Below are 27,315 nucleotides of genomic sequence, written 5' to 3'. Positions count from 1 at the left end.
AAATCAGTACACATGATATACCATATTAACAAGAGAAAGGATAAAAGTCATATGATCATCCCAGTAAATGCAGAAAGAGCATTTTACAAAGTACAACATCCATTCATGATAAACTCTCTCAACAAACTAGGTGTAGAGGGAACACACCTCAACATAATAAAAGACATATGAGAAAAGTCTACAGCTAACATCATACTCAATGGTGAAAAACTAAGAGCTTTACCCCTAAAAGATCAGGAATAAGACAAGGATGTCCACTCTCCCCACTTACCATTAACACAGTACTGGAAGCTCTAGCCATAGCAATCAGATAAGAAAAAGAAATAAAAAAGCACCCAAACTGGCAAAGAAGAAATAAAATTTTCACTGTTTGCAGACAAGATACTATATGTAGAAAATCCTAAAGACTCCACAAAAAAAACTACTAAAAGTAATAAATGAATCCAGTAGCGTTGCAGGATAAAAAATTAATACCCAGAAATCTGTAGCATTTCTGCACACTAATAACAAAGTAGCAGAAAGAGAAATTAAGAAAATGGTACCATTTACAATTATCCCAGAAGGAAGAAAATACATAAACAAAACCTTAACCAAAGAAGTCAAATGCCTGCAATCTAAAAACTGTAAAACACTAATAAAAGAAATTGACACGACACAAACAAATGGAAAGATATCCCACGCTTATGGATTAGAAGAACTGATGTTATTAAAATTTCCATACTACTGAAAGCAATCTACAGATTTAAAGCAATCCCTATCAAAACAGTAACATTTTTCACAGAATTAGAAAAAAATACTAAAATTTGTATAGAACCTTAAAAGACCGCAACTAGCCAAAGCAATCTTGAAAAAGAAAAACAATTCCAGACTTTAGGTTTTATTACAAAGCTGTAGTCATCAACACAGTATGGTGCCAGCACAAAAACAGACACATAGATCAACAGAACAGAATACAGAGCCCAGAAAGAAACCATGATCCTGGGGTCAATTAATCTATGACAAAGGAGCCAAGAATAAACAATGGGGAAAAGACCGTCTCTTCAATAAATGGTGCTATGAAAACGGAACAGCTACAGGTTAAACAATGCAACTGGACCATCTTTTAACACCATCCACAAAAATAAACTCACAATGGATTAAAGGTCCAAATATGAAACCCAAAACCATAAAAATCCTCAAAAAGAACCCAGGCAGTGATTTCCCTGACATCAGCCCTGGCAATATTTTTCTAGATACAGTCCTAAGGCAAAGGAAACAAAAACAAAAAGAAACTATTAGGACTACATAAAAAACAAAAAGCTTTTGCACAGCAAAGGAAAACATCAACAAAACAAAGCAAACAAACAATAAAAGCAGCTTACTGAATGCAAGAAGATATTTGCAAATGATATATCTGATAAGGGGTTAATATCCAGAACATAAAATGAATTCATACAACTCAACAGCAAACAAATAAAAAATTATTTAAAAATAGAGGATCTTGGTTAGGGCACTTAGGTGGCTCAGTCAGTTAAGCATCCAACTCTTGATTTCAGCTCAGGTCATGATCTCAGGGTCATGAGCTCGAGCCCCATGTCAGGCTCCATGCTCAACGGGGAGTCTTGCTTCAGACTCTTTCTCCCTCTCCTCATGCCCCTACCTGCCCCGTTGCAACTCTCACTCTCTCTAAATAAATAAATAATCTAACAAATAAATAAATATTTTATAAATATATAAATAAGAATAAGATGACATGAATAGAGATTTTTCCAAAGACCTCAGACAGCCAAGAGGCACATGAAAAAGATTCTAAACATCCCTATCCATCAAGGAAATACAAATCAAAGCCACAGTGAGAGATCACCTTATACCTGTCAGAGTGACTATTATCAAAAAGATGAGAAATAACAAGTGTTGGCAAGGATGTGGGAAAAAAGGAATACACTGCTGGTAGAAATGTAATTTTGTACAGCCACTATGGAAAACAAATGGAGGCTCCTCAAGAAGCTAAAAACAGAACTGCCATTTTATCCAGCAATTCCATTTCTGGGTATATATCAGAAGAAAATGAAAACACTAATTCAAAAAGACATATGCACCCACGTGTTCTCTGCAGCATTACAACATACATACAACATACATACAACAGCATTACAACTCTGCAGCATACAACAGCCAATATATGGATATAATCTAAAGGTCCATCAAGGGATAAATGGATAAAGAAAATGTGGTATATATTTGTGATGGAATATTACATAGCCATAAAAAAGGATGAGATCTTGCCATTTGCAGCAACGTGGCTAGACCTGGAGGGTATTATATGCTAAGTGAAAGAAGTTAGTCATAGAAAGACAAATACTGTATGATTTCACTCATATGTGGAATCTAAAAAGGAAAACAAATTTTTTAAAAAGCAGAATCAGACTTACAAATATGGAGAGCAAAGTAACAGTTGCCAGAGGAGAGAAGGGAAGAGTATGGTCAAAATGGATGAAGGGGAGTGGAAGATAGAGACGTCTAACTATGGAATGAATAAGTATGGTTATGGAAGGTACAGGATAGGGAATCTAGTCAATTATATGTTATAACATTGTATGGTGACAAATTATAGCTACGGTTGTGATGAACACAGCATAACATATAGAGAAGCTGAATCACTATGTTGTACAACCGAAACTGATGTAACATTGTGTGTCCACTATATTTCAATTTTTTAAAAAATCTTCAAAAAGGAAAAAAAAAAGAAGAAAAGAGCCTCTGCAGTGACTCAAAAACGGACAGGAAGCAAAGGAAGAGGAAAAGACAAAAACAGCCTGCCATCGAATGTGAAATTATACCTCTCCAACTTGTTTAGGCACTGTGTAACAGACTCTGTGTATTTCTGCTGGGGTTTCCAAATTACTTCTGCAACAATTGGGGCACAGTGAGGAGTTCAAAAGGGGCCAGCTTTCTAGAGACTGAGGATGTCTGTATATTCAGAAAGAGGATTTCTATACACAGTTTTATTAATGTACATTAGCCCTACCCTGTGGCTCTATCAGAATAACTCACTTTAATCAATGCCATGTCCCTGAGGAATGTAGTCAGATCCAAGGATTCAAGGCTGTAGAATGAGATATACCCCTTATACTGATATTCACATATCACTGTTACCATACTTTTCTTCAAAGTCAACACCTATAAAATCCATGCCATGACACCCATCCTTCTCCATACTCTCACATAGGCCCCTTTGTTCAACCTCTTCTTTGATTATATAGACAAAAAAGGGTCCTCCCTATCTGTTGCAATTTCACAACTATGAAATTCTAGATAAAACACTGTACTTTGAATTGCCATATAACATTCTCACTGCAATTTTAACCCACTCTCCTAATTTAGGTAGGAGCTAATCACCAGCTGGTGAGGGGAAAGGAAATCCCTTTACTTTATACTGCATGATATGCATGGTGCAAGAGGGAAGAGAGACTGGAAAGGGAAGGATCCGTGAGACTAGGTCCCAGTAGGGACAAGGCCACAATTTCTGTGTTAATCCTTGCATAAGCCACTTAACTGTTCTTTGTCTCAATTTACCTGTTGAAAAATGGCTCTCATTATTCATTCAAATAGAATACTTAGAGAATCCTGAGGACCAGGCACTATGTTAGGCATTTTGACCAGACCTAAAGTACGTTCCCTTTCTCAGTGCCAGTAAACTGTAACAAAAATACGACACCCAACAGCACTGTAAATAGCAATGCAAATCTTTCTCAAATGATTACTATAGAAAAGGAGACCAAGATCAGGCACACGGTACCTTCCTCATGAGTGAAATTGCTTTTATATGCTATATCAGAAGGCTTTCTGATCAGTCCCTACTTTACTGTCATTGGGGCTGATAAAAAGCACTATGACTCATGTTCCTTTGTTCTCTTTGTAAAATGTATTCCTGAATTCTCAATTAATGGCCCGTATCCAAACTCCAACCAAGTTGTTGATTACTACAATCTAACTTTATTTATGGCACAAGCATTGCCACAAATATGTTTTTAAAAAATACTTAGCAGATCTTAACATTTATTAAAAGCATGTTACTTTTAAGTATCTTATTTCATTAATATACTCAATGACCAAGCTTGGTATTACAATCTCCATTTATGGTTGAGAAAACTGAGACTTTAAGAGGCTGATAGTTTGCCAAATGCCACCCAACTAATCAAAGGCAAATATGGAATTTTAACCCAGGTCTATGTGCCTAGAAGGCGAATGCTGATTCCCAAAACATCAAGCTACTGTGCTAAGCCTCACTGTGTCATTCTTTGCTAATAAACTCTATTTCCTAGACAGAGAATATGTTGAAACCTAAGCTCAGTAATATAACCTCAAGCAAAAGTATATCTTTAACTACTTTAGTCCCAAGTGTCCTTTAGGTATGGCTGGAAAAAAAATAGAAGACTTAATTAAAGCCCTGGGATCCAAAAGTTATATTTTCCCTAACAAACTGGTACCCAGTGCTCCCAAAAGGACAGAAGTTAATGATGGAACACATTACTAAGGCAACAATCTAAATCCATTCCTTTTCTAGCTCTCATCTGTTTTGGTTGAGTTAGGTACCTGGAAAACAGAACTGTTGTTGACTCCATGACCTTCCAGACCTCTTCTAACACTGTAATTCTGATCGCCTTACTTATATAGGGGATCTTGTGGTTATTCTCTAAAACTAGGTTTTAGAAGCCAGACTGTTCCATTACAGTAGCAGTACCACAAGTAACATGAAATCACATCTAGCAATTGCCATGCTGTTAAAATTTATATTAAATCATACCAAAATACCAAAATCATACCAATTAATCACAAGGAATAAATAAAAACCAGGAATGCTGAGAGGTACCTGTGTTCATAACATTCCATTTCTTTGGACCTCTGAAATGATATTTGACCAGTTGGAGAAAGCCTGACTGAGCAGCATGCCTAGTTGTGACTTTTGTGGTTCCTGTCCTGTCACCTTCATTGCTAACTACCAAGGTAACTGCTATCTGGCCCCTTTAATGAATTGGAAGTTCCCAAATCGATCAAGGTGGAAAAAAGATTCCTATTATTTTATGACAAATAATATATCAGAAATCATGCATTTCCCTTCTAGCAAACCCATAGATTACACCTTAGGGCTTAATATACCAGTTCAAAATTCAAAATCAACAAATGCATACAAACTATTCAGGGGAATAGAGACCAATGATTGTCTCTAATAGGAGGAAACAGGGGTTCATGGCCAAACACTGAAAGATGATCAATTTCTGTACTGGAGAAGCAATGTGCTTCTGACTGGTCACTGGGGAAAGCAAAAACCCTGGATGATAGTTTCTTGAGACTAGAACTGAGATTGAGTTAGGCCCTGGGCTAGGCATTAGGAATGTGTCACTAATGATGGCGGCTTTTACCCATTCAAACAAACACACAAACAAAAACACCTAGCAGCACCATATGGATTCTAAGCCTTCATTGTGTATTAGGAAGGAGGCTCTTTCTAAAACCACTTCCTTATACACCTCTCTACACAAACCCGATGAAGCTGGACAAAAACTAAAAGGGCCAAGGAATTTTCAAAGAACTCATGTCTTACCCTAACCAACAATAGCCAAGTGTTACACAGACTATTTTAGTTACCGAGGGCTATATTGTCTCTGCCATTTTAGCACAAAAGCAGCCTTGGGCAATATATAAACAAGTGGGTATGGCTCTGTGCCAATAAAATGTAATTTACAAAAATAGATATTATTTTTATATATAGGCTGTGGGTAAGATTTGGTCCATGAGCCATAGTATGCTGACCTTTGCTTTTATGTAAACAGAGCAAGGAGACCTCTCTGAGAAATCAAGTAATTTCTTATCCTCTCTCCCTTCAGCCCAGGACTTCTAAGAAGGAGCAAAGAGCAAAGGCAGAAGGCTAGAAGGTTTCCCTCAATCACTTATTCTTAAAGTCAGAGCCTACAAAACACTTGGAAGCATACGATGCCTGTGAGTATCCATTCCACCTATTTTTACTTGTCACCATTAGAAAACAAAAGCCTTTGCTAATCCAATAGAGAGACCAGAGTGACTTCTGACATGCCAGTCAAATGATACTTTTTTCCTTTAATTAAACATCATGTTACTGGGGCTCCTGGGTGGCTCAGTCATTAGGCGTCTGCCTTCAGTTCAGGATGTGATCCCAGGGTCCTGGGATAGAGCCCTACATCTTTCTCCCTGCTCAGCGGGAGGCCTGCTTCTCCCTCTCCCACTCCCCCTGCTTGTGTTCCCTCCCTCGCTGTGTGTCTCTCTCTGTCAATTAAATAAATAAAATCTTTTAAAAAATAAATAAACATCACATTATTAACTCTTGTCTGGTGCAGAAATTCAGACAGCACCCCGTAAGAAACATTAAAGCCACAATTGTCCAAAGCCTTCACGAACACCCAGAAGCTCCTGGAGGGCCATACTTTGGGAAAGCCAGCCCTAAAGAGGAATACTAAGTCCTTCAGGATGAGACTGCTACTGAGATAAAAGAATTCTCCCTAGAAAAAAGACCTGCCCAGCAAGTGCCTCCTTGCCCAGTGACTGGTTCAGTGCTTTAATCAGCCAGATCCTGCTGGACTTGTTAGACCTGACCAAACAACAGCAATAACTTTGGTAATCATGCCAGACACGGGTCAGGGCAAAACGGCCTGCTGCAAAGGAAATCTTTATAATGGGCTTTGCCCAGGAAACACGCCGATTATTGTCATATTACCATGGAAACAGAAACTGATTAAAGGCACAGGGGTAAGAAAGAGGCAAAGGATTGGTCCTAAATATCACCATGGCACACCCTGGGATCTTTATGAGCTCCTTTGAATGGGGGCTGCCTAACACATGGCTTGAGGGAGGGGCCCAAAGACTTTAAATCCCAATTTGGAGGGTGGCAGGCAAGTCATCAGAGCAGAAAGAGGTGGTGAGGCATACAAACAAGGCACAGTAAGGTAAGGTTTCTGAGAGAGTTTCCTATGATCCAGAAGGCAGGAGATGACAGCTGGCAATGGGCAACACAAAAGAGTGAACAGTAAGAATTTGACAGATAGCGAGATACACAAAGAAACGGTGTTGGAAGGGCAGGCTCAAGGAGCAGAAGAGGTGAGGTGCCTGGGTGGCTCAGTGGGTTAAGCCTCTGCCTTCGGCTCAGGTCATGATCTCAGGGTCCTGGGATTGAGGCCCACATCGGGCTCTCTGCTCAGCAGGGAGCCTGCTTCCCCCTCTCTCTCTGCCTACTTCTAATTTCTCTCTCTCTGTCAAATAAATAAAATCTTTAAAAAAAAAAAAAGGAGCAGAAGAGGGCTGCGTACAAAGCCGGGCCAAAGCTGAGACACACATCAGGGAGAATCTGGTACCCCCCCCCACCCCCTAGCAAGAGACCGTACAAGAAAGCCCAGAGACATGGATTTCCCAATCCCACCCCATAAGGCAGAACCACTGACCCCATTCTACAGAGAATCCATGGGAATACAGAATAAAATCTGAAGCCCTCAAGAGCCAGAAAATCAGGGTTTGGACCCCAATTTGCCACACATTAGCTGAATAACTCTGAGCAAATAACTTCTCTGAATTTCAACTTCCTCATCTATAAAACTGGGAGACGGTTATTTCCCCTTGGTCACTTCACCTGTATAAAGAGGAATGCTAATAATACCCTGTCTGATTAGCTCTTCCAGTTGCTGTAAAGATCAAATTGAAATCATAGGTAAAAGAGGCAAACTGAAAAATACTAAGAAAATTGTTTTATTTCCATTATTTTTATGAAGTGTTGTTATGTATGCTATCAGGGCAAACACACAACTCCATCTAAGGATGAAAAACTGCTTTTGAACAAGATCTGTATTAGCCTGGAAAGTCAACATTCACATAACTTGGACTAAATAATATCTGCACCACTCATGAAACCTCTAGAATAGTAAACTAAGTGGACCTATTAAAATATCCACCTTCCTTCTTTATTAACGAATTCCCTATTTTAAGCTTCATTTTACATCCCAAATCTGTAACGAATGTTGCCCAGGGCCTCCCCCTCCCCCATCATCAGTATGAGACATCTTCAATTCTTTTTAACCACCTGCATTGGCTTCAGAGAATTCTCCTTTAAAGACCTCTACCCTGGTCCATACTGTCTTCTTCACAGCAGCCTTCCCAGAATGGCACACAGTTGGTTGATGATGCCAGAAACTCTACCACAAGCTCTGGGCCATCAATCCTGCCAGCTACCCACTTCTTTACAGCTCTTCTCCAGCTTCTTAATGGCTGCTTCCCTGTACACGCATTCTGGTGGCCACTCCTGTTTCTCTACAGAAGGCGACATATCTCTTCTTCACATTGGTTCTTTCTAAACTATCCATTCCTCTCAATAGCACTTAGATTCTCTATCATCATTAAAGGGAATAAAAGCAATGTGGAACATTAAACAGATGACTCAGAGAATCTAAGCCTTAGCCCTATGACTGACTAGCAGTGGGAAAATACTTCAGCTCTCTAAGCCTTAGTTTCCTCATCTATAAAATGAAGATAAAAATATTTACCTTCCCAGATTAAGCTACATAATATATGTAAAAGTGCCTTGTAGGGGTGCCTGAGTGACTCACTCAGTTAAATGGCTGCCTTTGGCTCAGGTCGTGATCTCAGGGTCCTGGGATCGAGCCCCGCATTGGGCTCCCAGCTCAACGAGAAGCCTGCTTCTCCCTCTCCCACTCCCCCTGCTTGTGTTCCCTCTCTCACTGTCTTTCTCTCTCTCTCTCTCTCTGTCAAATAAAAAAATAAAATCTTTTTTTTAATATATTTATTTATTTGACAGCAGGAGGGATTACAATTAGGAAGAGAGGCAGACAGAGAGAGGAGGAAAGCAGGCTCCCGCAGGGCAGAAAGCCCGATATGGGGCTCGATCCCAGGACTCTGAGATCATGACCTGAGCCGAAGGCAGAGGCTTAACCCACTGAGCCACCCAGGTGCCCCAAAAATAAAATCTTTTTAAAAAGTGCCTTGTATGCTATAAAGTACTCTGCAAATGCTAATTTATACCCATATCTATACTCACAGTTTAGGCCTATATCTATGTCCACATCCAGGTAATCGGTCAACCTGAGTAAGATCACATTCACAGATCTCAGTCTTGTCATTGCCCAGCACAAACTTCACCATACCTGAAACAACCCAATCTGTAGTAGAATTACTTCTTCCTCATTCATGACTGGATTCTTTAAATTCCACATATCTGGAGGAGAATTCTATTATGAGAGATTGTTCTCTTGATCTTCTGCTTCATCAAGCTAGGCAAGCACCAACTAGAAAAAGTACAGCAGTAACTTTAGCCTTCCTGAACCTTCCTTCCCCTACTCCATTCCTGCAGAACTCTGAAACGCATGGCTGTCTTCAGACCAACACTGAAGGTACATTCTTGGCAAGAGGCACTAAAGAGAAAGCAAGTCTTTTCTTTCACAATCTGAAAGTGATTCTGAAAAATAATCACAGGCTCAGCGAAGAGGCTGTGAAGAGTAGAGACTGTTTTGTAAGGCACGGTGATACTGCACAGAACCCAGGAGCGGGGACTGGTTACTGTGTTCCAGTTCTGATTCTCTGACCAACTGGCTCCATGATCTTGGACAAGGAACATCCCCTCTTAAGTTTGCTTCCTCATCTGAAATATGAAAGAGTTAAATGTTCTCTGAAGGGCCCTTGGAACACTATGCATCCATTTCCAGCAAGATAGTGTGCATTAGTCAAAAAGAAAAGGAAATGAAGGGGCGCCTGGATTGCTCAGTGGGTTAAAAGCCTCTGCCTTCGGCTCGGATCATGATCCCAGGGTCCTGGGATCGAGCCCCATATCAGGCTCTCCGCTCCTTGGGGAGCTTGCTTTCTCCTCTCTCTCTCTGCCTGCCTCTCTGCCTACTTGTGATCTCTCTGTCAAATAAATAAATAAAATCTTAAAAAAAAAAAAGAAAAGGTAATGAACAGCAACTGCTTTTCACAAAGGAAAAGCAAACAAAATGCCATGAAGCCCCAGCTTTCCCTCCCCTTCCTTTCTCCTAGTGCAAGCATACAATCCCTGGCAGAGCTCTTACCCAATTAGCACACTGATTACCTTCTGCTTTCCTATTTAGTGCCATAACAGAACAATCATTCCCATAAATCCTGAAACACTGGGCATGGGTATGGATTCTAGAAGACAAATCTCTCCAGACAAACCAAATACAAAGAGATATCACTATCTCCCGTGTTAAAAGCAAGAGAAATTCAGCATGGTGACAATGGTGGTAAGGACATTCTCTTTACAACTCCCTTTGGAGTTTTTTCCCCTGCTCTAAACAAAAGTTGTAAGGGGCAGCAATAAACACCTTGATGGCTGGCTTGTTACTCATTGCCCTCCCCCCACCTAATGAATTCAGGGTGGATGAACTGGGGATTAGTCCCTAGCTGTCAACTGCCACATGCATAATACATATTTTTCCAATCACACGGAAAGACTTTTCCACGACAGCCTGGCTCTGGAAAGAGAATTGGAAGCTGAAATGTGGCCATCCTATTTCTGGGAAATCCTTAATGAAAACCTTTTGCAAAGAACTGCCTTTAAGTTCCTAATATGGTACTATACTGTGGTGCCTACTGCTTGTCACTTAGAAGAAACGTCATGCTGCCTTACGATAAAAATAATATGAAGGGAGGACTTTGTCACCCTTTAGTAATGCCACATATTTCCCAATTATACACTACCCACTACAAAAAAAGCAACTGCTTTGCCAAAAACATCAATAAATGAGCAGAGAAAAGGGGAGGCCTCTAGAACTGCCAAACCAGCTGGTGTAGGCTCTTAGGGAAGGAAACAAAGAGGACAGGCATCACACCATCAGAAGGTACAGCCATTCTTCTATGACAAAAGACAGAAAACACAATCACATCATAATTAAATTGAGGCTAGTCTGCTTAACAGGGAAACCTTTAATCCCAGCCATGATGGTAGGATGGGGGAAGGGAATGAAAGGAAATTTACTTTGGGTCCAGTTCTTTCCTGCCAACTGGGTCATTTCAAACAAAAGTACCCCCAACCCCAGTAAAAAATATCCAGGCAGTTTTAATGCAAGATACCTGCTTTAAAGTACAGTACAAAAAGAATCTTAGAATGGAAAATCTGACTCTGGTTCCCGTTTGGATGCCAACTCCAGGTCCCTGAAGGAGTCAGTTCTCTCCTTTGGCTTCCTTTTCCCTAGACATAAACTCAACAGAGTGGATATAAAGTTTTCTAAAAAAAACCTTCCAGGTCTGTTATTCTATAAGAACCAAAAGAAAATGTAGGACTATAAGCCAAGCACCTCTGTTTCACACGCACAATGTGGGAAAAAATATCCTTAAGATGTAACTCATATATCATAAAACTCATTCATTAAAGTGTTCAATTAAGTGGGGTTTAGTATAGTCACAGAGTTGTACAACTATCATCACAATCTAATATTAGAAAATTTTACAACCCCAAACAGAAATCCTTTGCCTATTAACAGTCATAATACATCCCCACCCTCTCCCCCAGCCCTAGACAACCACTAACCTGTTATACCTAGTTTGTTTAATGTTTTCAACATAATAAGGTTTTTAAAATAGCTGTATCATTTCGAGGCGCCTGGGTGGCTCAGTTAGTTAAGCATCTGCCTTCAGCTCAGGTCATGATCAGGCGGGGGAGGGGGAAACCCTGGGATGGAGCTCTGCATTGGGCTCCCTGCTCAGCAGGGAGTCTGCTTCTCTCTCTCCCTCTTCCCTTCCCCCAGTTCATGTTCTCATGCTCTCTCTCTCACTCATTTTCTCTCTCCAATAAATAAATAGAAGTCTTTAACAAAATATATCTGTACCTATTATATTTTTTCTCTTATTCCAATTATTTGGTGTATTACCTTATTACACTGATTGATTTTCAGATGCTAAACTATCTTTGGATTCCTGAAATAAATTCCAATTGATTATGGTATATAATCCTTTTCACGTGTTGCTGGATTTGGTTTCCTAGCATTTTGTTGAGGACATTTGTGTCTATACTATTAAGGGAATTTGGTCTATAATTTTATTTTCTTGTGATATCTGGTTTTATGATCAGGCTACTACTGGCCTCAGAGAATATGTTAAGAAGTGTTCTCTCTCTTTTGAAAGAGTTTGCAAAGGATGGGTATTAATTTTTACTTAAATGTTTGGAAGAATTTACCAGTGAAACGAGCTAGGCCTGGGCTTTTCTTTGTGGATAGTATTTTGATTACTAATTCAATGTCTATACTTGTTATAGGTCTCTACAGATTTTCCATTTATTGTGAAGTCAATTTTTGGTAGTCTGTGTCTTCCTGGAAATTTGACCATCTCATCTAAATTACATAATTTATTGGCATAAAGTTATTTATAGTATTCCCTTTATTTTTTTTATTTTTTGCAGGGTTGGTAGTGTCCCCTCCTTCATTCCTGCTTTTAATAAGTCAAACCTTCTATCTTTTCTCTTTGTCAGTCTAGCTAATGATTTCTCAATGGTGTTGGTCTTTTTAAAAATCAACTTATGATTTTTTTAATTGTCTCATGGCTTCCTATTCGTTATTTCATTTAATTCCACTTTATATTTATCTTTTCATGCCTTCTACTTTCTTTGGGATTAGTTTGTTCTTCTTCTAGTAACTTAATGTGGAAGGTTAGATTACTGAATTGTGATCTTTCTTCTTTTCTAATGTAGGTGTTTAAAGCTATAAATTTTCCTCTAAGCACCAATTTTCCTGCATCCCCTAATTTCTAGCGTGTTGTGTTTTCATTTTTATTCATTCCAAAGTATTTTCTAATTGCCATTATGATTTCTTTGGCCCAATGTGTGATGTTAATCACACATTGTGACTGTGATATTAATTTCCACATATTTGTGAACTGCCTAAATATCCTTTTGTTATTAATAATTTCATTCACCTATAGCTAGAGAATATACTTCATGTGAATAAATATACATATGCATGTTTTGTGGCCTAGCAGAAGGTCTATCCTGAAAAATGTTCCATGTGCACTTGAGAAGAATGTGTATCTACCTCTGTCATGTAGCGTTCTACAAATGTCTGAAAGACGACTAGTTGGTTTATAGTATTGTTCAAGTCTTCTATTTCCTTGTTAATCTCTGTCTAGTTAATCTAGCCTTTATTGAAAGTAGAATACTGAAGTCTCCAACTACTATCTTCAGAGTATCTATTTCTCTCTTCAGTTCGGCCACTGTCATTTCATGTATTGTGGAGCTCTGTTGTCAGGTGCATATGTTTATAATTTTATATCTTCCTGATATATGGACTGTGTTTACCATTATAAAATATTTTTCTTTTTATGTCAAAAGTACTTTGTCTTGAAATCTATGCTGTCTGGGGGCACCTGGGTGGCTCAGTCAGTTAAGCATCTGACTTGTTTTTAGCTCAGGTCATTATCTCCGGATCCTAAGACTGGACCCCACTTCGGGTTCCACATTCAGCACAGAATCTGCTCGCCCCTCTCCCTCTGCTTGCTCTCTCTCTCTCAAGTAAATAAACAAAATCTTTTTTTAAAAATCTATGTTGTCTGATATTAGTATAGCCACCACAACTCTCTTTGGTTACTGTTTGCTTGGAATATTTTTCCATCCTTTTATTCTCAACCATTTGTGTCTCTGAATCCAAAATGTAACTCTTTTTTTTTAAGATTTTATTTATTTATTTGACAGAGAGAGCCCAAGTAGGCAGAGAGGCAGGCAGAGAGAGCAGGAGAAGCAGGCTCCCTGGTGAGCAGAGAGGCAGCAGGCTCCCTGCTGAGCAGAGAGCCCAATGCAGGGCTCAATCCCAGGATCCTGAGATCATGACCTGAGCTGAAGGCAGAGGCTTAACCCACTGAGCCACCCATGCGCCCCCAAAATGTAACTCTTAAAGACAGTACATGTTTTAATCAATTTATCCATTTTACTAATTCCTGCCTTTCTACTGCAGTGTGTACTCCATTCACACCTAATTACAGATAGGCAGGATTTATGTTTACCATTTATTTTCTATATATCTTGTCCTCTCTTCCTCCATTACTACCTTCTTCCTTGTTAAATATTGTCTATTGTACTATTTTAATTCCCTTGTTTCTTTCAGTATTTTTTTTAGTTATTTTATTAGTGGCTGACCTCAGGATTACAATTACCATCTTAATTTAAAACAATCAAGTTCAGATTAATTTTAACTTAATTTAGAAAGCATATAGAAACATGGTGCCAGTATAATTATTTCCTTCCCCCCATACCGCTTTGTGCTGTATTGCCATATGTATTGCATCTTTATGTATTATAAGCTCATTAACACAGCTTTGTAAATACTGCATTATGCAGTTGTCATTTAAATAGGGTAGGAAAAAAGGAGTTACTAAAAGACTGTCTTTTATACCTTCATATATAGTTACATGTACTGATACTCTTTATATTTTGTACAGATTTGAGTTACCATTCATCATTCTTTCATTTCATCCTGAAGGATTCCCATTAGTATTTCTCATAGGGCAGATCTCCTAGTGACAAATTCTCAGTTTTTGGTTTTGTTTACCTGAGAATGTCTTAATTTTTCCCTTGTTTTTGAAGGAGGAAGGATGGTTTTCATGAATACAGAATTCTTAATTGATATTATTTTTCTTTCAGCACTTTGAATTTCACCAGGGCTGGCTCCTGGTCTCCATGGTTCTTGATAAGTTCGCTTTTAATCTTATAAGGAACTTGGTTATTTTTCTCTTGCTTCTTTCAAGATTCTGTCTTTGGTTTCCAGCTGTTTAACTATAACATATCTAGGTATGGCTCTCCTTGAGTTTCTCCTATGTTGAGTTTTTTTGAGCTTCCTGAACCTGGAGATTAGTGTTGTTCATCAAATTTGGGAAGTTTGGGGCCATTATTTTTTCAAATATTCTTTATGCTCCTTTCAATCTATCTTCTCCTGAGACTTCCATAATGTGTATGTTATTGGTGTGCCACAGTTTCCATTATATCCCACAGTTTCTAGGGCTCTGTTCATTTTTCTTCATTTTTTTCTCTCTTTTTGCTCAGACCAGATAATCTCAATTGATTTATCTTCAAGTTCTTTGCTCTTTCTTCTGCTAGCTCAAATCTGCTACTGAATTTTTCACTTCAGCTATTTTACTTCTCAACTCCAGAATTTCTCTTGTTCTTCTTTACAATTTTTATTTCTTTGCAGTGTCTGTTAATACACTGTTCTCATGCATTCCTTTAAATCTTTAAACATGGTTTCCTTTATTTCTTTGATTATATTAGCTGATTTTAATTTTTTGTCTAAATTCCAACATTTAGGCCACATCAGGGACAGTCTCTACTGACTGCTTTTTTCCCTGCATAGAGGCTATAATTTTTTTGGCATGCCTGATTAATTTTTTTGAAAATCGGGTGTTTTAAACAATATAATGTGGTACCTCTGGAAATCAGATCTTGACCCCCAGGTTTTGTTGCTATTGTTGTCCTGTTATTATTGTTGTTGCTGTTGCTTTGTTTAGTGTCTTTCTTGGACTATGTTTGTAATGCTTGTATTCCTTGTATTCCTTGCCACTGACTCTCTGCTTGGTTAGATTAGTGGCCAGCTAGTGACTTCAGATATCTTCTTAAATGACTTGAACCACTAAGACTGCCACATTTTGCCAAGGAGCTCTGTGTGTATGTTTGGACATTCCCTCAACACTCAGCCAGGTAGTTTACAACTTTGCCTCAAGTTCAAGCATAGGGGGAAAATTAGAGCCCCCAGAGGTCTTTTCTAGGCACACAAACAGCCTAGAAAAGAACATGCATGTGGCCTTCTAGATCTTCAGGAATATGTCAGAGTTTACCAAAACCCCCAGTGGGTATCTCATTTCCCCATTTCTTCCTTTCATGTTTTTGCCCAGGCTCTTGCTTGCCCTACGGGTACTACAGTCTCAGGCAGCTGTAATGTTAAACACCCTAGGGATAGAATTTTTCTCACTGAGCTAGCCCTAAGTCAGGTGAAGTAAAGAGAAGCCCTATTAATGGGATTTTCTAGGGAGCTTTGAGACAGGTTAAATAGTGACAATACTCTGGGTATGTGAGTTCCTGAGGAGCTACAAACCCAGTCTTCCCCCCACCCCCCAGATGTTAAAAGGACTGGTTTTCACAGCTAATGTGGTTATAAGGCTGTTGGTTTTCAAGGTTACCCTGAAACTATGGAGAAGGGAAAAGGAGACAGTTTAAGTTAAAATGCCACAAACCCTGCTGCTACAAAGGTTCAACATCTTTTCATCAGTAAACACTCTTTAGATTGTTGCAAGCCTTTTGGTTAATTTCCAGAGTTCTGAAAAGTTAATTTTGACAATTTTTTCCAGTGTCCTCTTTGCGTTCACAGAGTCAATTCTCTGAGGTATTTAATCTACCATTCCCTCCAAACACAATTTTAAGGATATCTTGCCCCAGTATGGCTGGAAATTTGCCTACAATGAAACACACTCCTGAGGAAACAGAAGTTAAAAGAAGCAATGGGGTAAAGAATAAACAAACAGTTACCTGTTGTTGCTGCTAGGGTGGAGAAGTGGGGAAATGGGACATAAGAGGAGGCAGAAGGTTTAGCCTTTTGTACATTTTGAATTTTGTACCATGTTCATGTGTTACCAATCAAAAAAACTGTAATATATTTATAAAAGGAGATAGTAGGTACTTAGATTTTCCCTGAAGACTCCATGAGATGTACTATACTCTGTCTGTTTCTGAGAAAATTTCCACTCACTTGATGTGTCTATTAACTACCATTAGCCAGGACCATTAACTACCAAGTGTAGTAAGACAGGTAGCTTTGACTTAAGAACTCTTCCTTTTTCAGTTCATTCTTTTTCCTATGGGAAATTACATCCCTGTGGTCTAACTCCCTTTTCTCCCCCACAACACCCCTCCTTGTAACATCAGATAGAATATACATCATACCCTGAAATTTTCATTGCTATTCTCACAATTGTAATTAAACTATTTAAATGAGCAATCAGATGTTTTATGTTTTATGCTCCAAGATGGAGAGCCCGTAGCGGCCTTATTCACCATTATTCCCCCAATTTCCAAGGTAGTACCTGACACATACAAGTGCTTAGCAAATCCATGTTGAATTAATTGAAATGCCTTTACATTGTGCAAAGCTCTAGTACTTGATGCAAGTCCAATCAAGCATCATGAGGGCTCTCTATCTCACTAGCAAAAAAAAAAAAAAAATCAGCTCAAGATTTCCAGGGTACACCCCTGGAAAACCGTATTTCCTTCTAGATCTTCATGGGCTTTAGAAAATTCCTATAGTAAATGATTAGAGAAACAGATGCCAGAATAAACAAGTCTGTGGCTATGCTTTAACAAGTGAGGCTATAAAAATTAAGCTGAAAAGCAACTTTCCTTCATCACTATTTCCTTTATCACTATTAAAGCTTGGTTCACTTCTCCTCCTAAATCCCTACATCACTACTCTCCAACTATTTTAGACTTTGGCATCTGGTGTTCTGAGGGCCTTCAATGAACATGGCAATAATGCCTCCACCAAATTCTATTTGACACTGGTTAACCCCTACTGATAACAGTACCATATAACATACTCATTACATTGATCTGACTTCAGAGAGTATTTAAAATAACCCCATGTGTTCTAAGGCACTAATTAAATATCACCAAGATAATAACAGGATATCTGCTGAGAATGTATATTACATCACCAACTCCTCCCTGCACAGCATGACACTATACCCACCCCAAAGGAATTAAAAGTTTTGGGTTCTCTCACTACAGAGCTATTCAGGACAGAATGAAAAGCCATCAGGGTGACACCTTTCAGGAAGCATTCATCAAGAAGGTAATCAGATAAGTTAGCACGATTCAAGTCATCTAGTTATGCTGGACAAACCAGTTTGATTTTCCCCTTGCCTGCTCTTCCAGAGTAAAGGTGATGGGCTCTAAAGTTCATAACAGAATCAATTTAGGCTGCTTGACTATGAGCAAGACAGCTGCAGCCCAGAAAACAGAGAATGATAAAACCAGGAGGAACACTAAGGCTTACTGACCAAAACTCTAATTTTACAAATGGGAAAACTCAGGCTCACAAAGCTAAATACTTATTCAATATCATACAGCAAGCTAGTGACAGAGCAGGAACTAGCAACCAGGTTCTCTCTGTGCCAAGCTGGAGATGACTCCCCACTGAGGATATTCAAGATCAAATTTGCCTCACAAAGGGAATCAATCCATCCTTCCAGGAAAGCAGTCACCATATAGGTGCCCCAGTTGCCAAAGCAAGAGGTAAACAGATACTCCAAAAGGTCACCTTAATGTAAACATCTAAAACTCTGGTCTTTAAAAGTATAAAATGTAAGTACAGAATATAAGAAAGTGCCATTTTTAAAGAATTTAAGACTAGGTTATAAAAACTATACAAATTACATGATTTCTACTTTATCAACTTCATGTACATTTTTAGAATAGAATGCATCTTTTATATTTTTATTTTTTTAATGTTGTTGTTTATTTTTGTAAGTAGTCTGTACACCTAACATGGGGCTCAAACTCATGACCTTGAGATCAAGAACCACATGCTCTACTGACTAAGCCAGCCAGAGGCCCCTTTTTTGAATTCTTATAAAACATAAGTCTTAATTAGTCCCAGACAGCCTATGTATGTGTGACTATACATGTATATGTGTAGGCTTGGTGATATAATTATTTTTTTTCTGACATCTGCTTTATATAAACATACATAAAGTATGTTATCCTTGGTTTTTGAAAGACTAAAATTTTTGTTTAAATGTTTCTATTTAAATACTGACATGTACACTAAAATAATGTGAACATTTACGTAGGCATAAAATAAGTTCCTATAATTGGGTTAGTCATTCCTTTCCCAAATGATTAAACTACAATATGCAATACAAAAAAAAAAAAAGGCATGGAATGTTAGAGCTGAAAGTGAGCTTACAGATTTACTGCCCAACCCTACCTTTATAAAGCTGCAGACCTGGGGCCCCAGCAAAATGACTTATGAAGGTCACAGATCCTATTAGTAATAGAACCATATCCAAGAATCTAATCTTCATGTCTAGGGTTTTTCCCATTATACTATCATTCTGCCTTCGCTCATAAGCCAACAATGCATAGTAGTACTTCCCAGGAGAAATATCTATCTGGAGACTACTGCCTTTCATTTCCCTAGCACATTAGCATCCAAGACTCATAGACTAATAGAGTTAGATCATCTAGCTCAGGAGTTGCAACCTGATTAAAAATAGGCTGTGAGGGGCGCCTGGGTGGCTCAGTGGGTTAAAGCCTCTGCCTTTGGCTCAGGTCATGATCCCAGGGTCTTGGGATCGAGCCCCACATCGGGCTCTCTGCTCTGCGGGGAGCCTGCTTCCTCCTCTCTCTCTCTCTGCCTGCCTCTCTGCCTACTTGTGATCTCTGTCAAATAAATAAAAAATCTTTTAAAAAAATAGGCTGTGAATGTATTTTACTTAGTTAGCACATATTTTTTAAAAAAGAAGAAAGTAAAGGCCGTTTGAATGTGGTGAGGCTGCTATATTTTACCCCAATCATTCCAGCCCTATTAACCCATTTCCAACAGCTTTAAACTTTTCCATTTTCTCCTTGGCCCCTGACAGCACTTGAGGCTGTGATCCCCGACTCTGGATCAGGCATAGTTAAACAGCACACCAAAGTAAACCTAGTTGCTGGAAATGCTACCATTAGCTATTTTCATTGCCTTACCAATAAAAATCCATTTAGCTTTTTTTTAGGTTAACTAGTTGTATCAAAAGTCTGCCAACTGCTACCAGTGAGACAAACCCAACCTGTTGCCTATTTTGTTTGCCTCTGTCCCTTAGCTGAAAAATTTTTTTTTATATTTTTATATTTTTTATATTTTTAAACAGCTGAAAAATTCAAAAGAATATTTCATGACATGTGAAAATTAAGTGAAATTCATATTTCCATGTCAACAAATAAAGTTGTATTGGAACACAACCACTTTCATTCCATGTATATATTATCTATGATTGCTTTTTCGCAACAATGGCAGTTAAGTAATTGCCACCAAGACCGTATGGCCTGCAAAGCCTAAAACATGGCCCTTTACAGAAGAGATTTGCTGCTGACCCGTGAGCTATATCAAAGAGAATTTAGGGGCACCTGGGTGGTACAGTCCACTTAAGTGAAGGACTCTTGGTTTTAGCTCAGGTTGTGATCTCAGGATCATGAGATGGAGCCCCATGTTGGGCTCTCCGCTCAGCATGGAGTCTGCCTAAGACTGTCTCTCCTCTGCCCCTCCTCCCTCTCTCAAATAAACAAATGAATCTTTTAAAAAAGGGAATTTAAAGCTGCCAAATAACTTCTGAAAAGTCACAGATGTTTGTGTGGAATTGCTCACCTCACACATCACTATCAGATGAATCTTCCTGAAGCACAGCTCAAATCATGCTTCTCTCCTACCAAAAACATTTTTAATACTCCCTCCCTCTATCAAGAAAAATCTGAAGTACTTAACAGGTCCCGGCACAGTAAGGCCTCAACCTGCCATTCCAACTTCATCTCCCCAAAATGCCCTTCCTGCGACCTATCCATTGCAGATGACTTGAATTATCTGCTGTCCCTTTACATCCTCTGGGTCATTTCTACTACATGAAATACCTCATCCTGAATACAGTGCAACACAGTAAAACAAGCAAGGCCTTCAGACTCAGGTCTGGGTTCTAAATCAGACTCTTGCCCTTATTTGTTGAGAAAGTTATTTAGCACCTCTGAACTTCAGTTTCTTCATCTGTACAATGGGAATAATCATCCTTACCTCATAAGGCTGTTATAATATTTCAATGCCTGGCACTGGGAACAGTTAAACAAGCAATAAGTATGAATTCGGACAAATTCCAATGCCACTTCCTTCTTTCCTTTTCCTTGCCCTCTCACCAAGAAATGAGCTCTCCTGCTGGTCTTCATGTGCCATGATATCCACCTGTTCCATTCTTATGGCTAGGATCCACATCCACTGATAGACCTCTACCCACATCTGATAGGGATAGTGATAGTGATCTTTACCTGATAATCATCTCTACCCATGTCTTTTCTCTCCTACTAGTCTAGGAACTCTCTGAGGGCAGGATCCATTGTTACAAAGACTGCCACATTTGTGACAGCCCTGAGCATGGCAACCTGAATACAGTATGTGCACAGGCATTTCCTGAATGAATGGTATGTGTTCACTGAACTATATATAACATTTATTAGCTGTATCATGTTGCCTTGTGATATAAGCAGGAGCCACATCACTTGTTCTGAATAATTCCTAGCCTGCGTGCTTAGAAAATATTCAAACAACATCAGGGACCAAAACTGCCAACAGAAAACCAAAGGACAAACAGAAAAGCAAGCAATATGTTCACCTTTCAGAGTCGTGGTATTTTTATCTTCCATAGTTTAAGTTATAACCATCATCTTGTACTCCAACCATTATAAATAGATCACATTTAAAGGGGCATAATCAACCACTTCCCCAAGAGAAAGACATGTTGAGTATTGTTCATAATATCATTTACCTCTGAGGACAGATAAGTAAACCTAAATGTTCAAAAGGGACCCATGTTTAATGAATAAATCATCACACAAAATTGACTTAAACCTTATCTGGAGCTCTGTACAAAATCAGACACAAACAGGATAAACGCAGAAATCCAGTTCCACCTAGGCTAACAACTTAAAAAAAAAAAAACTGCACCTAGTTTTTGCAACACAATGCACCAAGTTTCATTGGTTCCTAGAAACACTAGCCATTTGATTTTCTAGTCAACGGAGTAAGTTAAAGGGAAAGGTGTCAATCATTCTTTCTGACAATCAGCCTTTCATGCCAGGCTCCAAATGCCAAAATGAATCCCCACACATGAAGACAAAATTAACTGCTGAGACATGCCAATGTAGGGAGTGACATTTTCCAATAAGATGACAGTAAAAAATATGTTTCCAACGACTTCTGCTTATTCATTGCCCTTCAGAAACCTACTGAAAAACACACACTCACCATCAGATACATTATTAACCTAAAGACGCATTATCAACAACTTTCTATGTTTGACTGTTTCCATTTACAAAGCACTTTCATAATCCATTAACTCCTTTGAGTCTCACAACAACCCTGTGAGGTGGGTATAATCACCCCTATTTAACAGATGAAGTCAGCAATCTGTGCCATCTTATCCCAAGATGGAAAAGCCACTTCTTCTAACTCCAGTTCCAGCCTTCTCTTTTTCCTGTTTCCTTCACACAAAGAAAAGCTTACCTTTGTTTTGCTTCCCCACTCATTCTGAAAACGCTAGCACTGTGTGAGGAAGTGGAGTGGGAGGATAAACATTACTGTGGTCAAGACAGTGGGAAACATCCCGCCTTTGCTTCTACCTAATCATGTTTTTAGAATCATGCAACTTAAAGGAAAGAAATGGAGTGTGGGTTAGCTGCTGGGTTTTATTTCCTCCCTGCCCTATTTTGGCTTTCTATGTATATTCGGAAACAGAAAACCACCCTGAATATCAAGAAGCCCCATGGGCCAAAATATTTTCTTGGATCTTCCACCCATCTGCAAAGGTTTAGGCCTTAATAACTGCTGATTCTTACCAGTCTCCATTTCAGAGAAGGAAAGAGTCAGAACCACTATTTGCCCTTAGCATACAAAAATCTACTCTTCCTCAAATGTGTTATTGAACTGTTTATTGTCTCTTAAAAATCTTAATCTCTCTGTAGCTGGTCACTTTTTAGCACAGTTTCAGCTTACCATACACTTCACACCCCTTTCTGGGGTTTATGAGGAGCTACATATACCAAGCAGTTTAAGTAAATTTTTTTTTTAAAATCCAAACATTCTCCCCCTTTCATTTCAATGAACCCTCAATCTGTCTAACTAGTTTTGTGTCATAACCTGCATATCTTTAACCCCTCAGTGAATTCTATTAAGTGACAACACACCCCAAAGCCCAGCCTATATGCCTCTAAGGACCAGCATTTCTAATTCCCCATCTTTCAGGTGCTGCCAAGAGTGTGCTCTTGTTCGGACCACAATACGACCAAAAAAAAATTAAATAATCAGACTCCATCAAATGACCAGCGGGGACGTGGGCCACTTATATATTCTGACCAAAGTGGGCAGACAACACTGGCAGTGAAAGCACAGGCCTGCCAGGAGCAAATCAAAAGAGCTGCACAAAAATACCAAGCCTTTCTCCCCACTCTTCATGGACTCCATCTGCCTTAAGAAGGTCCTCACACAGGACTTAGACACAGTTTTTCAGGGATAAATGCATTCAGAACAAAGTCATAAGCCGACAGGACACATTTACCAGTGACTCTGAGCAGTGACTTTCTTTTTTGAAACCATTTTGCAGCCAAGAAGAGAAAAAATTATCACTCCACCCAAACGCTAGCCTCCGTTCTTCTGGGTATATATACTTTGGCGCAAAGGGCTGGCTCGCCTGCACTCTTGTTGGGAATGTTTATTATTCTTTCTCTTACTCCAAGCCTTCTGCCAACTAGCAGAAATAAAAACTCCACACAGTGAGGAAGGGGGGGTAGGGTCCCACAGCGGTCAGCTGTGACCACTGGCAAAGCCAAGCTAGATGAGGTTCCTTCAGACCAGTGGCCCTTAAGCCTAGCCCTGAAGTATGCTCTCTGGGGACTGGGCTCCTTGTGCCAGGTACTAGGAAGGTCTTTGTTTCACCCCCAAGCAGAATTCAGTGGCATGTGAGGCCATCCAAAATTCTGAGCTTACACTGACTCTGACCAAAACCATAGCTCAGTGCCTTATTTTCTTTCTTTCTTTTTTTTTTTTTGGATTTTTTAAAATTAACATATAATGTATTATTAGCCCCAGGGGTACAGGTCTGTGAATCGCCAGGTTTACACACTTTGCAGCACTCACCATAGCCCATACCCTCCCCAATGTCCATAACCCCACCACCCTCTCCCTGTCTCCCTCCCCCTTATTTTCTTTTTAAATTTGTGTTTGTGGTATCTTTTTTTTTAAAGATTTTATTTATTTATTTCACAGAGAGAGAGAGACGCAGTGAGAGAGGGAACACAAGCAGGAGGACTGGGAGAGGGAGAAGCAGGCTTCCCACTGAGCAGGGAATCCAATGCAGGGCTCTATCCCAGGACCACAGGATCACAACCTGAGCCAACTGAGCCATCCAGGCACCCCCATAGCTCAGTACCTTAAAAGAAAAAAAATCTCTGGGGCGAAGGAACTTTCCTTAGAAAACAGGTTGATACAGGGAATTTTCTTTCACTACCCCAACCCTCATTCGTTAGCAACCATAGGCCAGGACAAAACCATTACTTGTTCTGCCAGCTTCGAATCTCTCTTATTTAGAAGGTGCTGGGGCAGTTCCTTGGTCAGCTTGAAAGTCTCCTTACCTTACCCAAATATATAGATAGATAGATAGATAGATAGTACACATGAGTACTAAACATGTCCAACAGTACAGGCAAATTGTCCCTTCAGAACAACAATCCGCCAAGTAATGATAGTTGCAGAGCAAGAAGGTCCCTGGCACAGGTACTGATCAAGTCTTGTAAGGTCAAGGCCTTCTAATTACAGCCACCACCTTCCACTGACCCCACTTCCGAAGTGTTCGGAAACCCACTCGCCTCAGAGAACTGAATTGGAAAGCACTTTGAAACCTCCCTTCCCCCTGTGGTGTGGAAGAGCTTAAAGGCCAGAGCCACTAGCTCATCCACCAAAGCCTTCCACTTACTTCTCATTGCGCTGATAAGCGCGTTGCCATCTTTGATCACGTCCTTAATGAATTTATTGGTTCTCTCCAGCTCCTGCTCATAACACTTGAGCCTCTCGCGGAAATCGGGGCTGTCCAGGTAGCAGTCGCTGAACTCCAGCGGGGGATGCCCCATGGTTCTGATGGCGAGGGCTGAAAGGAGCGAGGAAAGACACAAAGACCAAGAGCATCAGCGGGACAGTAGGGGGAAGGAGATGGGGGGAACTGAGTGTGGGACGCGCCTGGGAAACTCATAGCCTCCCTCCCTTTGGAGGACAGGTACCTGTTCCTTTGAGATTCCTGGGTAGAACTGGCTGGTCTCCACCGGAAGCAGGCAGCCGGCAATTGCTTCAGGTGACACAGAGACCTAACTAATGCAGTCCGATCCTGGAGGGGTTCTGCCTAGCAAGCAGCATGCCCCCAAGGCATTGCCTCCCCAGACAGGCAGCCCAGCCTGCCTCCGGAGACCAGTGGGATCCTTCCTGAGCAACTGCAAACGTGACACTTTGGCCCGCCCAGGGTGGAGGCTGGGGTGGACGCTAGGACTGGAAGCTTCCTCTCCCCGCTCCTTGTTCCGAGCTAACTGAAGATTTCCTTTGCTGAACTCCACGGGCAACCCTGATTGCACTATCCCCTCCCCCTTCTTAAAGCCAGAGCTCCCGCCCCGCCCTATCGAACCTTTGCGACGATCCCCAACACTGGGGCTCCTTCTTCAACTGTCTTCCACGCACCCTGGGATTGCGTTACCAAACTGTTCTTGCTCCTGAGAGTTCTTCCTGGTCCAAGGGAGCCGGCCTGCTGTCCTGTTAGGCGTCGGAGGGGTTAAGCCCTGGCGGTAATTGAAACGTAGCCTTCCTCCCTAGACAGCCGAGAGGGAAGGGGAGGGCGATATCGCTACGCACAATAGCTGCGGTAGCCTGGCGCTTCACTACGGAAACTGGGGAGCACTCGGAGCCCTAGGATTCCAGCTGGAAAGCGTGGAGTCCTGGGAGATGTAGTCTTTCCGTTTCTCGCCCCATGACTCCTCCCTGCAGTCTCCCCACCACCCCGCCAGGGCGGAGGCTCTCCAGGCAAGACTTTCCCAGCCTGCCCCAGGCTCGTTCCTCCGGCCCAGCCAAGAGAGGCAGGTGCACCGCCCTGGAGCCTAAAGTGGGAAAGTTTCCAAAACGAGCGAGAAAAACCCCGGAGGCGTCGGTTGCGGGAAGCCATCTCTCACTTCCCATTACTTGGCTGTGTTGTTGTTTTTGTTTTCCCTAACACTCTTTCCAGCCTCCCTCTGTGAGAGCAACTTCCTTTCCCCTTCCCTTGCCCATTTCTCCCTATCCTAGTGTTCTAATTCTCCTGGGCCCTCGACCTGAACAACCTCAAGGGTTGGCTCCTACCCGAGGATCGCAATGTTAGGCTCAGAACTCCCTGCCAAAGGAAGGGAGGCCATAATTAGGAGCTCACTTTTTTCTGAAAAGGACCTCAGAGCATGGTTTTTGTGATTCCACTCATCGCAGAGGTTGTTCATTAAAGCACATGATTTTCCGTGTGTAAGTGGAAAAACTAAGAACAGGATGTTATAAATTGTCTTGCGGCTTAGTTGAGAGACCTCTTGTTCATTGTCAAGGTGGGAGAACTGTGGCTACTCTTACAGTTGGATGCCTTGAGATTAAGAGCAGCTTTGCGTTGGAAAATCATGTGTACATGGGCAAAAAGGATCCATTTTTATTTTGGAGAAGTGTTTAGATTACATTGCCCTGTGAAGAAAGCCAAGAAAAGCCAGAACTGAAGGGGGCTGTAAATAGAGTAATAATGGCTAAGCCACCTGTATGGGGGTCATATTTCTGCTATAAAAAAAAGTCACCACAAACTTGGTAACTTAAAACAACTTGAATTTATTGTCTTAGAGTTCTTGAAGTCAGAAATCAGAAATGGACCTCACTGAGTCAAAACTAAGATGTCAGAGGGCTGTGTTCTTTTCTGGAGGCTCAAGGGCGAGAATCCACATCCTTGCCTTTTCCAGCTTCTAAAAGCTATCCACATCCCTTAGCTCATAGCCCCCTTCCCTCATCTTCAAAGCCAACAATGCCTAATCAAGTCTTCCTCCCACTGCCTTGCCCTGACACTGACTCTCCTGCCCTCTTTTACTTAAAAGAACCCACCAAATAACTTAGGATAATCTCCCCATCTCCAGATCCTTAACTTAATCACATCTGTGATTTTTTTTTTTTTTTTGGTCACATAAAGTAATATATTCACAGGTTCCAGGGATTAGGACATGGACATATTTCGAGGCAACATTGCTCCACTTTCCACACAACCTGTAATTCTTTTTTTTTTTTAAGATTTTATTTATTTATTTGACAGACAGAGATCACAAGTAGGCAGAGAGGCAGGCAGAGAAAGAGGGAGAAGCAGGCTCCCTGCCGAGCAGAGAGCCCGATGTGGGGCTCGATCCCAGGACTCTGGGATCATGACCTGAGCCGAAGGCAGAGGCTTAATCCACTGACCCACCCAGGCGCCCCACAACCTGTAATTCTATAAACC

At 40.5% G+C, this 27,315-nt stretch overlaps 1 protein-coding gene across 1 annotated transcript in view; it reads right to left on the bottom strand.

The window, feature by feature from the left end:
• LOC111161014 (oligophrenin 1) overlaps positions 1–25,710 on the bottom strand; it is a 540,219-nt gene extending 514,509 nt beyond the window's left edge. The window contains exons 1-2 of the mRNA XM_022524453.1: positions 25,462–25,710; positions 24,766–24,936 (exon numbers count right to left, since the gene is read on the bottom strand). Of these exons, the coding sequence (XP_022380161.1) occupies positions 24,766–24,919 (154 nt within the window). The 5' untranslated portion in view covers positions 24,920–24,936; positions 25,462–25,710. The remainder of the gene's footprint in view (positions 1–24,765; positions 24,937–25,461) is intronic.
• Between the last annotated feature and the right edge of the window lie 1,605 nt (positions 25,711–27,315).

The sequence above is a fragment of the Enhydra lutris genome, unplaced genomic scaffold (assembly GCF_002288905.1).
Source record: "Enhydra lutris kenyoni isolate GAN:26980312 unplaced genomic scaffold, ASM228890v2 scaffoldscaffold81, whole genome shotgun sequence".
NCBI lineage: Eukaryota > Metazoa > Chordata > Mammalia > Carnivora > Mustelidae > Enhydra > Enhydra lutris.
Note: the sequence above shows the minus strand (reverse complement) of the source record. Positions and strands in the feature narration are given on the sequence as shown.